The sequence below is a fragment of the Xiphophorus maculatus genome, chromosome 7 (assembly GCF_002775205.1).
Source record: "Xiphophorus maculatus strain JP 163 A chromosome 7, X_maculatus-5.0-male, whole genome shotgun sequence".
NCBI lineage: Eukaryota > Metazoa > Chordata > Actinopteri > Cyprinodontiformes > Poeciliidae > Xiphophorus > Xiphophorus maculatus.
Genome location: NC_036449.1, coordinates 25,247,969 through 25,262,149, shown reverse-complemented (window position 1 = coordinate 25,262,149; position 14,181 = coordinate 25,247,969). Strand labels below are relative to the sequence as shown.

The 14,181-nt window shown below is 36.9% G+C and overlaps 1 protein-coding gene across 1 annotated transcript in view; it reads left to right on the top strand.

The window, feature by feature from the left end:
• The first annotated feature begins 2,879 nt into the window (after positions 1–2,879).
• The window catches only part of LOC102230800 (transmembrane protein 163), a 54,496-nt gene continuing 43,194 nt past the window's right edge, over positions 2,880–14,181 (top strand). The window contains exons 1-2 of the mRNA XM_005801230.2: positions 2,880–3,447; positions 10,838–10,957. Coding sequence (XP_005801287.1) covers positions 3,246–3,447; positions 10,838–10,957 — 322 coding nt within the window. The 5' untranslated portion in view covers positions 2,880–3,245. The remainder of the gene's footprint in view (positions 3,448–10,837; positions 10,958–14,181) is intronic.

Here is a 14,181-nt window from a genome sequence, read left to right as displayed (position 1 = left end):
TCACTTTATTTTGGGGGAACGGTTTTCTGTCCTGTCACAGAGGAGCTCATTAGAAGTTTTAAAATAAACTTTTCAAGGATACAGAACGAAATTAGACAGGGACACGGTGTATCAGCTGTTCTGCATCATCATTCAAATTATGAGATCACGGTTCACATTTAGTCCATGCTTTGTGACATGTGGTCTTTTGCTGATTTGTAGATAAACAAAAAGCAGGAATGACTACTAGGGTTCTCTTTGAAAGCCTGTCTGCTTATCTAGGATATATGGATATTTTAAAAGGAATGCAAGTATATGGCTGGCTTTCACCAGAAACATTTTCTGGTGAAAGCCAAATAAGAACAGCTCATAAAATATTACTTAAAAGTGCTAAAATTATACTCTAATCTATATGAAACCAAATAGGGGTGTAGTAATGGGTTTAAAGATGTCTCAGAATAATTTTAAATCTGTACAATAAGTCTTCAAGTACAGGAGACTCATCTCACTTTGTTGGAAGTTAAACCAAACATCACTGAAAAAGACTTGAGCTTCTGTTGACATTGTTGTTGCGGCATCTCCCTCCACTGGGTTGCCACAGAACAATGGTCTCCTCATTTCCACTGCTGCGTGCACACAGACTTGGCAGATGTTTTAAGTTGGATATCCTTCTTCAGACAACCCCTGTTGTTGCCCTAAGAAAGGAATGTGATTCAAAGAAAAAAAAATGTGGGAGGTCCTAAGAAAATTTCTTTCCACTGTCAGCTTTACTTTCTTCCCTTAACTTTATGTAATCAACTGCCTTAGATTTCACTGTATTTTAATAAGGATTAAACTGCACAGTATGTAACTGAATCACAGTTATCATATCATTATAAATGGAGGTGATTCAAAAATGAATTTGATTGAGATTGAATGCGGTCAGCAAATTCTGTTAAAAGCCAAAGTTTTTATTGGCATGAGTCAGATTTAAATCTCAAGTAGAATAAATTTGCATTTTTCTCTCTTTTTTAACTGGATTTATCTTTTGATGGGTTTTTTTTGCCAGTTCTTCTTGTTATTATTGTTGTGAAATAACAAAAATGCTAATTAGTTGTAACTGCTGTTGGCATTAGCTTTTTTAGAGAACTTGAATTAATTTGCAAATGAAAATGAACTTGCCAACAAATAAAACCATCCAATCCTTCATCGTGTGCAAATGTTCAAACTTGTTTTGTCCTTTTATGAATCTCATTTAAATAGTTTTTCTGCTAAGCAACAAAGACATTTCAGCATGTATTTTATAAAAGGTTCAAAAGAATCATGACTATCCCGAATTAAAAGAAATTTCTCATCCTTTCCTAATCTGAAAAATTAAAAACAATTTTAGAGAAACCACAGTTTGGTAGTCGTAAACATCTTTAGCATGATCAGGCTTAATACTTGGACAGTCTTCTTATCAGAAATAATGTATTACACTTGTTTTTTTTTCTAGGGAAGCACCTGGCTGTGTGTTGGAATACATCTAGTCTCAGAGATTCAACCCTCTTGTTTAGACTTGAGGTGATGTTGAGGCTTCTGGAAGTGCCACCATTTTTCTTATCAGCTGGAACAGTATGTTCTGAGGAGCGTCACAATTTAAACCTGAAAAAATAATGGTTCAATATGTTGTTAAAAACACCAAAATTAAATACATTTATGCCTCTGACAAAAGAATGCAAATCCCTGACAGAGACTGTTTGTTATTTTTTGTCAAAGCAAAGTTCCTGCAGAGGCTGAGGCACATTTACATTAACAACACCTTAGGAAATAATATCACAGTTATACAATCTCACTTTCTGAAAACAGTGCATGAATTTACCACATTAATGTTGTGAAAAACTATAAGTGGCAACTTTACTTCAGTAGGTAAGTTTGGTAAAGATAATATTTATTTCTAGTTTAATCTTAGTTTGATTTGGACAGTTCTACTTTTGTATAAATATTTTACATTACTATTTAGCAACATCAGTTGTCAAAATTCTGAGAGGTACTATCCTTTTTTACAAGTTAAGTTTATGTCATGTCATGTCATGTTATTACTCAGGAGGAGTCAAACTGGATTCATATCTCTTTGCAAGCTGTAGACTAAAAAGCTTATTTAAAGTGAGAGCAACAGAAGATTTTCATGCTATTATTCTGTGTGCAAAAACAAACTTCTCTTGAAAAGGATTTTGCACACGATAGAAATCACATCATTTTCATCATTTTCTACAAAACTACATTTTCCATTGTAGTTGTTGTTATGTAGGTGTATTGGAATATTGTCAAGAAAAATTAAATAGGCTTTGCTTTACAAAACAATAGCTGCAGGTAACCATGTTGTGCATTCTTGTGAATCTTTGGTACCACAATTTTTCCTTCCACTAAATTGGTCATAAGTACAGCTGCTTTTTATCTCTTTAGCAATCATGAGATTGTGTTACATTTCAGTATTTAAAAAAAAATCCAAATGATTGATTATGTGATGAATCTACAGTAGATAACAAGACTTTAGTTTGTGAACAAAAAAAAATAAGTTTTTGATTAAATTTAGCACATTTTGTGGCATTCTACCCAGATAAGGAGTTGTTTATGAGGCGCAAACACCTCTTGGTTGGCTGTGCTCCATGCTGACTCTGTGTTGGGCTCATGTTTGTGCTGGCACATAAAACTCTCCCATCTGACTTGCGGTTTGCAGGTGGCTCGTGTATTGAAACCTACAGACGTGGAGCCAGAAATATTAAACCAAACATCATTTTAATTGTCTGGTCTTCCTATGCAAAATGACCCAAAGTAGATAATTACTTATTAGGGTTGAGTTCTGCCTCAGAACGGGGATCAGATGCCGAGTTATGAGAGGAGGAGAGAAAGAGGAAGAGGAGGAGGGGAACCAACTTACTGGCACCGCCTGCCAGATTCACAGCAGATCTGAGCTTATCGCATCGTCGCATCTAACCATAAATTACTGCTTCAGCCAGACAAGGGGGTCTTCACTGAGCCTGCACGGCTGACATCTCAACGAGGGAGTTACTTCTCTTCTCATGCTTTAGAGATAAACCCTTATTTTGCCTCTTATCTTCCTTGATCACCATCTCTTCTCTCAATCTCTCTTCGGAGCCGGTGGTATATTGGACGCGCTGGATGGCCGCTGCACCTAACGGACCGGTGTGAATAGTTTTCTTTCTTTATTCCCCCCCTCCATCCAGCCTCATCTTCATTTTTTCCTCTGACTCCAAGAGACTGAGCACAAAACAGGAGCAGAAGCAATGGAAGACCAGGTGACCCAGGAGTCCTGCGCCGTCCCGGAGCCGACGGTTGTGGATCCCTGGCCGGCCACAGTGCGGAACGGCCAGTGCGCCGCGGATGGCTTCACCAACCACCAGCAGCAGCAAGCCAAGACCCCCACAGAGCCGGAGTCTTTCACAGTCAACCAGGAGATGAAGATTACTGACAATGTGGACGGAGAAGGTAACTTTTTACGTTTGGATATTTAACTGGCTTTAAAAGTTGTTGGATTTCTGTTTGGGTGGGATGTCTGTGTTGGGGTGTGCGTGAGTGAGTGAGAGGTAGAGAGAGAGAGAGAGAGAGAGAGAGAGAAAAGATGGGGTGAGGGGAGCGTATGACGGAGACAGGATGGTTATTTTTATCCATGCCAGATATTTTCGGTGTGTTCTTTGAATAATGTATGATAGTCAGACATCAGCAAGATTCACAGTGGAGCAGTGCTACACATGGAGTTTAAAGCTTTAAAAAGATTTAATCTAGCATTTCATTCATTCATTCATTCATTCATTCATTCATTCATTCATTCATTCATTCCAGCTATTTTAGTCAGATTTCGCCTAGGATGTGAGTGTAGAGCAGCAGGTATCAGTGGAAATCATGCAGGGACCCGGCCCCAGCCCCAGCCTTCCCTTAAGGATGGATTCTGGTACCAGTCACATGCACAGACCAACCCTCACACCTGCATTTGCATTTTCGTAACCCGTTTAGTGCATCTGCATTCATTCCTTATCTAACTGCAAACTACAATGTGTTATGAAGGGATTTAATGTGAGACAGCAACACAAATTGGTGCATAATAATGAAGTGGAAGAAAAACGATGCATTGCTTTCAATTTTGTTTTCCACAAATGAAAATCTGATAATTGCGCAATTGCATTTATATTTAGTCTCCTTTTACTCCTGTACCCTTAAATAAAATTCAGTAAAGCCAGCTTTGCGGCTTGGAATTTCAGCTCCCCAAGCTGCAAAGAATATTTACAAATAGGTGAATTTTTCACAAATAGTTTCAACTTGAGTGAATTGTTGCTGAACCACCACTAGGTGAGGTTCCACTGTTCCACTGAGGCTCATGTAATCTGTTGACATTAGTTATGTTTTTCTGTATTGGGACGGGTAAATACAGGGCGTCCCTAGAAAAATACCTGTCCGGCTGTTAAAGACTTTCAGATTACAGTGGAGGTTCATCTTACAGCAGGACAATGACCATCACCATAAAGCCAGAGTAGCAACAACGTGATTTAAATTAAAATATTCATTTGTTAGAATGGTCAAATCAAATTGTGGACTTAAATCCAACTGAGAATATTCTGCAATCTTTGAAAATTGATTATTTAAAGTTGATAAAGCTGCTGAAACATTGCTTAACTTCCTCAAACGATTCTCCGTTTTATTTTTGCTATTAGAAAGATGTGAATCTTAGTCTATCTTACACTGCACTGGAGACAGGGTACACCTCTGACAGGCCACCCATCCATCAGACGCCTAAAAAGAAAAGCAAACCCTCAGATTTTCTTTATTTAGACTTCTGGCTTAGAAAAATATAGTGCCTACTAAATCTAAGACATCTGACAAGACTGACTCTGCCCCTTCACCTGCAGGGTTTTCTCGGTTTAGGCTAGATGGCCTAAACTTCATGCAGTATTATATTACTAAATATTTGAGACTTTGATTATAGTTGCTTTTAATGTATACACACCACCAGCTGAGAAACTTGGATGAAGCTGATATTGATGATATTTTCTAAAAATATTTACCCCTGATCAATTATTGCACAATATATGGGATATAAAAATATGATAATTAAATAGCAGATTCTTGTTTAATAACATCCTAACCCATCCATCTGACTGTACTGGGATTTCAAAAACTACATCAAGCTACAGAGTTTTATTTTGACCCATGCACCATTTGAAAATGACAAACATTGGGATAACTTTACATTATCCTGTGAAGAGATCAAATCCAAATTAATTTATTGCAAAGAGATTTATTAGAAGGTATCGACTCTCTGAGAAAACTAATTTCCTCTAGAGTTTCACTCTGGCAAAAAATTATGAGTTAACCTAATTTATATAAAGTCATATTATATACATGAGTGAAGCTGTGCAAAGCTCCAGATTAAATTGCTACTATCGATTTCATTAGCAGAACAATTTATATAAAGGAGTGACAAAGTAGTAGCTCCCTCCAAAGAAAAATATGAAGCATTACCAACTTGTAGCTAAAGGTTGCCACTAAAAATATTGCAGCTTCAGAATAGTTTTCCTGATCATCGAGAGCCAGGAGCCTCTTTTCCTGACGAGGGAACTACAGAATGTTGTTGCCAGCATTGCAGAGTTTACAGTACCAAATCAGATTGGTGGCAGCAGAGAAAGCAAGAGAAACATCAAGGACTGGTTTGATTTTGCAGCAAGTGGAAGGATGAACAGCAGAAGACTCGTGTAACATATTTTCTCTGTTGAATTGTCTTGATTGTTTGAGAAATCTGAAATACCATTTGGCCACCAAAGAAAATAGCGTTATTTGTCCAGCAGTGAATAATCTGGTAAAAATTCATGTGTGGTCTTGCTTCTTATCCAAGGAAGCAGACAATTCTGCCCAAGAACAGTACCATGAGTGGAGAAGAATCAAAATGTCATCCAAGGCGTCTTCCAATGATCCAAGAACAGTTTGGTGATTATTTGTGGATTTCTCAGTGTGACTGAGGGTGTTTTCACACCTGACAGGCTGGTAGACTCGATTTGATTGGGGACCAAATTGCAATTTTTGTACATTTTCAGCAGGAGCGGTGTGCTTTCCCTCTGCATTTGTCATACGATTCCAGACTTCTTGAAAAACGTGTTCACCTCCAAACCCTAACCCTTTTTTCTTCACAAAATGTAAACATCAGTTGAGTAGTGTCATATTTTAGTGGTTGTAGGATTTCTCTTTTGTCTTTGGTAAAAGACCATGACCCATTTCTCTCTTTCGAACTAGACTCAAGGGTTTGCTTTGGTTGTGCTTACCCAGAATGCCCTGCGTTATAGTCCACTACCTGCTTCTGGAGCTGCCTCCGGTCTGCTTGCATTCACATGTTTATTCGCACCATTCCAGAGCTCACTTGAACCAAACCAAGATCTTTTAGGGGAACGAGAGTCCACATCAGAGTTTGATTATCCATTCACACCTCCACAAACAAACCAGATTTTCTAGACAAATGAACTTGAGTTCAATTAAAATGGATTAAACAGGGCAGGTGAGAAAGCATCCAGATCCGTGTCAAAAAGCAACGGTGACCAAACAATGCCAAATTGGAACTGTGGCCAAGAAACTCCCTAGATCGCAACCTCGATAAGAAACTGTGGTCAGTTCTCCAAAACCAAGTAGAGATGTCAACAAATCAGATCAACTCAATACTTTGTAGAGGTTGACACCAAACCTTCTTTTTATTCTTAGCTCTTTTACGGTTTCTAATAAGTTTTCTTCCAGGATTGCTCTGTATTTATCTTCATCCACTCTGAACATGTCTACTGTGACTTCTATGTGACCTGCTGCAACCTATAAATAGGGAAACTTCCTTCAGCAGCTTTCTTTCAACAACTGATTGTTTCTTGCTGCTCTTCTATTTTGTTGATATTTTTTTAAAGATGCAAAACAATATCTAATTTTCTTCATTTTCATAATACACTGCTTTAGTTGGCCTATCTCATATAATCCCAATAAAATGGCAGAGTTTGTGGTTTCAATATGGCAAAATATGACTGTAAACACAATTGTTTATGCAAGTCATTGCAAATAAAAACAATTTAGCATAATGTTGAGAAATTCCTCTGACATAAATATGGCAAATTCAGTTAATAAAATCTTATTTATTGTTCCAACTATTCATGGTAAATTAATTTTAATCAAGGTTTTGATTAGTTTTCTTATTTTTGCAGAAATGTAAACAATGTCACAAACTTCTCTGAAGTTTTTTTAATTACTCTTGTCTCAGTGAAATTAATTCATCATGTTGACCTGATGTTCTTTTATTTTGGGTAAAGGTGTGACAAAGACAAAATGCCTACACACACACACACACACACATGCATGCTTGCGCTCAGAAGAGTATGCAGAAACCTGTGCATGAGTCACAGAGAGATGTGGGTTGTGAGGAGATGTCGAACACATGCCTTCTGTCTGTTCTCCCAGCCAGGAATCATGTGAGCAGAGTGATTTACCACGCTGTCTTACTTCCCCTTTCTAACACATACACACCCACACACACACACGCTGAGGTTGGACAGTTTAAATTTTACCAAGTTTATATCTTCTCAATGAATTTTCAGCTTCCTTATGGAGTCTATCACCAAAATAGTCTTTAATATTTCAAGAATAACCTTTATTAAATCTTGTCTATATAAGTTAAAGAAGAGAAGTTGGTGTTACAAATGGTCTAGATCAAATGGTTGATTATAAAGTCCGCATTTAAGGTGTTCAGCGTCTTTATTTGAAGTATAACTTAAGTATATTTGATAAAAAAAAGTTATATTTTCTTTGCCTGGAAAATAACATGTTCAAATACTGTAACATGACTCAACAATTTTATAAAAAAATGCCTCCATTCTTACATTGAACAAACCAAAACTTAGCTTTAGACAATGAAAAGATCATTTGAGTGCCATCATAATGATGAGAGTCTCTTGTAATTTTTCTGTTTTCCCAAAATACACCATCTAAGCAAACAGGTTGTTTTTTCAACACTAAACTTGGGGGCCTTTAATGGCTTTTGCAGATATCAGTGGTACTTTTGCAATTACTACTTTTTTGTCAACATTGTTCATTTTTCACATTGATCAACATTTTTATATCACTTTTTTAAAAATCCAGTCGTTTTGGCTACACATCTGTCTGTCCATCTGTTCATCCATCTTCTTTTTCACTTTTTCTTAAAGATACAATAAAAATTAAAAAATGTGTTTACTGACAAGAAAAAAAATGCAAGACCCCTGAGAGCGAAACAAAAAGTGGCTGTTTGTATTATTTGCTGATCAGGTTGTTGTCTCAGAGAACAATCACCAACATACTAAAATCCCTGACTTGTCATTCTACACTCCCAGTAATTTGACTAACAATATACAGTTGTAGTCAGACCACATTTGTTATGGTTTTTGTCTATGCATTTCACTCAATTGAAGGTATTTTTGCCACTTAAACTAAAAAATGGTTATACAAGAAACAACAACGACAAGACGCATAAGAAAAAGAATCAGAAGTTATAGGTTTCATTATTTTTAATTGCAATTTTTTTCTGTGTGCTCCAGCAGTATCAACAGTTTGGATGATGCAGCTTGTTTTCTTTTTTTCAGAAAACATTTTCTTTCTGAATTATAAACAATGATACACAGCACTGATTTAGCTTTATCCAAGGATGTATCGCCTTTATTAAAAAAATGCAAGTTTAATAAGACATGCAGGTTAAGAAATTGTTTGCTCTTGACCCCATGAGCTACTCCACAGGGACAATTCAGTTATTAGAGAAAATTAGGATAAAATTCAATAATGTGTGGATGGTAGACAGTTTTCATTAAAAAAAACAAAAACAAAACAAAGCATGAACAGCTATCGAGCAGGCAGCTGGCAGATCAAGTTAGGTTTTATGAATGTGGTGTGCTTTGAGATGTTGCATCAGAGCTGTTACACAGAAAAACAGTAATCAAAGTGATCTGGACAGCCCACATCTATCGGCTGGTACAACTGCTGGTTGCCATGGAGATTCTGGATGCAGGTTATTCTGCTGCTGGGGGTAAAAGTTCTGCCGGTGCTTTTTGACTGACTTCATCTCAAGGAAAATGCTTATTCATCAATATTTTTTAACAAGAGAAACTCTATTTCATTTCTGTCAATATTATTTAGATGTTACATTACTTGCTAGCTGCCCTGTGTTCTGTGATTTTCTAAATCAAGGAAGGCACATATTGAAATGTTTTGTTTTAAATTCGTAGCTCCACACTCGTCTGGCTGGGTTTGTCCTGTTTTCGTGGTTCCACTAACAATGTGCGATACAAATTTCAGGATACAATGATAGCCAACAGCATTAAACTCTCCTGGATGTAAAAGTTCAAGCTCTTGAATAATTCATGACCCTGCAGAGCCATCCTCACATTTCATGACACGGAGCTGCCGGCTGTTAGGAATCTGGGCTATTTAGTCTGTGACTTCAGGCAAGGACTTTTCTCAAACACAATAGGTGAACAAAACGATTAGAAAATTCATCCAATTCATTTTTGACAATTATTCTTCCTTAGCTAAATCTTTGTTTACTCTGGTAGACTGTTCAACTAAAGTTTTTCAGATAAAAGATAATGAATTTTGATACAAAATGGGCCTGGGAACAGAATGGACTTCATGTATGGGATCCCCTTGGGTTGACTAAGTACTATCGATATTGGGAAAGCCATTTGAGCACCATATGTGCAGTCATGAATATTTTATGGGGACACCCCATCAGGTATTAAGTTCTTCCAAAGGAAATGTTCAAAAGTTGGTGTCCAATCTTTATTTTCACCAATTCATTGCTGGGAAAGAAAACAAAGATTATCAACATAAATGTATGTTCTGTTTTAGGGAAATGTTATCTCCAAATTGCTACCATTTGAAACAAAATAACTCGGCGCTTCTTGTGGCCATCTACCAGTCTAAGGAAATGTTGCCCTACCAGTGAATTTTTCATGCTGGATTATACTGGTATGTTTTGGGTCACTGTCATATTGCAGGATTAATCTTACTGCATCTACTTGAGCTGGTCAGGTGCTGCTGGACCAAAAAGAATCCCAAAGCTATAATATTTCCAGACCATTTCTCAGTTGGCATGAGATCATTTTGATGGAAAGTTGCTTTTGATGTCTCTCAAATGTGTCCATTATCAATAAAAGTTAACAGAAAGAACAAATCAGAACCAAAGTAACCCCCAACACCCTGCCACAATTTGGAAAATGCATAATACATTTCTTTCTTGTATTTTTACAAAAGAAAAAGGTATATACATTTCCATATATATGTACATGGAAATATATACTTCCATATTTCCATATATGAGATACAGAGAAACACATCCTGTAACATTTTAATTGGACAGTGGATTTCTGCTTGATCTCAGAAGGGTGTTATCACAAATTAACCTGCAACTAAAGTGTAACCTTTGGACACTCCTGAAGCCACATTTCTTGTCTCTTTCTTACTAATATGACTCCCATACTGTAGGTACATTATGGCTGGATGATTAAAAATGCCATAATAGATTTATACAGGTGAACTCTAATATATTTTGAAAGTCTGCAGAGGTTGGTATAATTTCTTATCTGATCCCAAACTCAACTCTGATTTTCTGATTTACAGTACTATCAAACTGTCAGTCAATCAAATGAACATTTGTTCCCACAAACAAACGTTCTTTCTTGTATAAAGGAGATGGATAGATTGAATCATTTCTTACGTTTCCTGAGGGCGCCTGATATGATCACAAAGTGACAGAAAATCATGACTTTCTTGAACACACACGAAGAAAAACAGAAGCGTCCCTGTAACATTCTTTGTGTATGTTTTCTCTTTGCAGGTCTTCTTGAGAGCAGCATGCGCCTGAAACCCCACGAGGCTCAGAACTACAGGAAGAAAGCTCTCTGGGTCTCCTGGGTCTCCATTGTGGTCACACTTATCCTGGCTGTAGCAGCTTTCAGTAAGCATTTAAAACAAATGTCATTTAAATCTCTAGTAAGAGCACATATGGAGCCATAAAGTGACTCTGCTGGGTATTTCTGTTCAACAGTAATTAGGTTTTAGGAGCAGATGATTTCCCAATTCCCATTTGATAAAAAAAGAGACAGTTTTATCCAAATGTGCTTTTTTTTTGGCTGCAAAACTGCTTTGTATATTGTCTTAAAGTAGGAGATACTTTGATATGTTGTATTAGAGCATATACGTTAAATTTGGATGAAAGCGTATTTGACCCTTTAAAAGATATTTTCTATTTTTGGGTCAACCCAGTTTTAATACCAGAGATGAGAAGCCTCAGTAATGGTAGTTTTCAAGTGCTTATTTGATGCATAAAGGCAAAAAAGCCATCCAAAACAACCTGATGGCCTAGTCAAAGGTCAGAATTAAACTGAAAAGCTGTTATACGACCTCAAACAGTCAGTGTGGCAGAATTAAGTAATTCTGCAAAGAATAATGGACCAAAACCCGTCCACAGCAATACTGATGAAGGGAGCAAACACTCCCCCCACCCCCCCTAATACCAGGTTGGTTTGGATAATGTTTTTCTAAATAAAAAAAAATGAAAATAATCATTTGAAAAACTCTGTTTACTCAGATTATCCTAGTCAGATATTAAAACATTTCTTGTTTGATTTGATAGACCACTTTCAGGTAGTTGAGTCTGGATATAAATTTGGGTTCATCTAAATGTTCTGGCAGAGAACTGGAAAAGTTTAATGCAACCAGTTTGTCTGGAGCCCTCTGATTATTAGCTTGCTAATTAGTTATCCCAGGAAGATTTTCTTTAAACATTTGTAGCAACAACTATGTTATTACAATTTTAACAATTGTTTCCAAAATGACCTCTTATTGGTTTGGTTTTGAGTTAGATTTAGTCTTTCTTAAAATCTTGCTTTGTTTTTGTCTTTGGATTGGTCTTGAGTACAACACTAGGTTAAGGTGGCGTGTGTGTTGGCATGTGTGTGTGTTATAAAAACTTATGACAGCAAAGAGCATGTGCTTTTTCTCGCATTGATGCAATGAAGGTCAGCTGTTGACAAAATACTAAATGAATGAATCATATCCACCTTTAAGCTGATATATGCTAGGGCGGAAAACATGAGTTAAAATTTCACATGTTTGTTACAAAACAGTAGAAAGAAAAACATTAGCTCAGTTCTGTACCAGGCAGTTCTCCTGGAGGACACTGAAACTTTAAGCAAAATGTTAAACTACAGCCAGAAAACAAATCAAGACTTTTCTTCCATAAAAAGAGATTATAATGAGTTCTTTCTTTTTCCCTTTTCAGTTCTACTTTTAATTGTAATTTGATCTGATTAAGGAATTGTTTGATATTAGAAACTTGAAAAATATCTCACTAACCCTACCTAGCCTTTAATCTATTGAACATATTTTTTTTATAACACTTCTTCATATTCTTCCAGACAGTGTTGAGTTTTGCTTTAGGAGAGTTTTTCTCTGCTCAGTAACTCAGTGATCATATGGATGTTGTGACAGGATGCAGCAGCAATTTCAACATATTCAGTTGCCTTGTGATGTCCGGAGTACAAGGAAAGAAATGCAACTTTGTAGTCATGGGTAAGAATCATGACAAGATATAAGAGGAATTAGAGGATCTGAATCTAAGAGAAAGGTGTAAAGAGTAAGTGGGTACCAAATTTTAAATAGTGTTTTTGATATGAAAATTAATCTGGGTACATCAGCCAAACAGCATTAAAATTCCTCTTAGATTCACTATTGGCTGATTCAGCCTAACACTGCATTTATTTGAATATTTTAAGTGAAAGAGAAAGTCTGTTTCTGGGATTGTTTTAAGTAAGAGAACGTTCAATAAATTAGGATGCATAACACATGAAACGCTTGTCAAAACTACTCAGAAGTGTTGTTGAAAGGCAGAATCTTGACTCAGACAATGAGAAATCATATCAGTTTTCTTTACAGAAATAAATATAGAATTTATAAGTTAATGAAACACATACAGTTATCTGACTTCCTGCTTTGAACAGTATATTTTTTTTTAGTTCTAGGTTGTTTACTTGTGCAAATGTATGTGGCTCTCAATAGACCTATGCTGTGTTTGCACATGTAAACTAGACTGTGGTCTGCAGCTTAACTCACATTACTTTTAAAGAAGTTTAAACTGCATCAGGTTGAATTAATGTTTATAAATCGATCAGTTTCCAAACTTCAACAAAAACTTAAGGAGATTTCTTCATATTCCTTAGAATTAAGAATTTCTTGTCAGAACAATACAAACTCTAATCTACATATTACTACTTAAAAGGGGTACTAAATCACAGGTGTCAAACTCCAGTCCTCAAGGGCCTGCAGTTTTTAGATGTGCCACAGGTACAAAACACTGGAATAAAATGGCTTAATTACCTCCTCCTTGTGTAGATAAGTTATCCAGAGCCTTGCTAATGACCTAATTATACTATTCAGGTGGGGTGCAACAGAGGCACATCTAAAAGCTGCAGGACACCGGCCCTTGAGTTTGCAAATTCAAGAGGGAAAGCCTGACATCCATCTATTGGAGCGACACTCTCCAGTTTATTCTGGAAGATTTCAATGGGATTTCTGGTCATCAGGGAAATATGGTGAGGTCTTGTTCTGCATAGACTCCTTTTTATTCATTATAGTAGGCAATGACTAGATCATTGAACATTTCTTTAATGTTTCAGATGTGAAAGCAGGTAGGGAATGGTTCCAAGGTGGGTACAAATGGTTGCATTGTTGTTATTTTTCTGCCTAAATAAGTCAGGTCTGAGATGGCGCTTGGCAACATGATCAAAACCCCAAGGAGAGCTATTTCCAATCAAACTGATGAAGACAGACAGACCTTAGAAGAACATGAAAAGGAAGCAGACAGGAAAACAGAGAAAGAGAATGAATGGAGGTGTAAATATGCCCTCAACGAGTCACAACTGCAGGACTGAAAGGATGAGACGGGGCATCGAGTGAGTCAAGTAAAATATTAATCCCATTCTTTCTTGTTCTGTTGCCACACTGCATGGAGTTGAAGAGATATTGTTCATGTGAACAACTGAGGGAAAGAAGAATGTGGGAGCTGGCAGAGTGAGAGACAGATGGATGTAAAGGAGAGAAGCGCTGAAAGGTACCATTACACCAGAGGACGAGGCAGGACTGGCCAGGATGAGTCCCGGCATGCGGCATCAGGGACTTAGT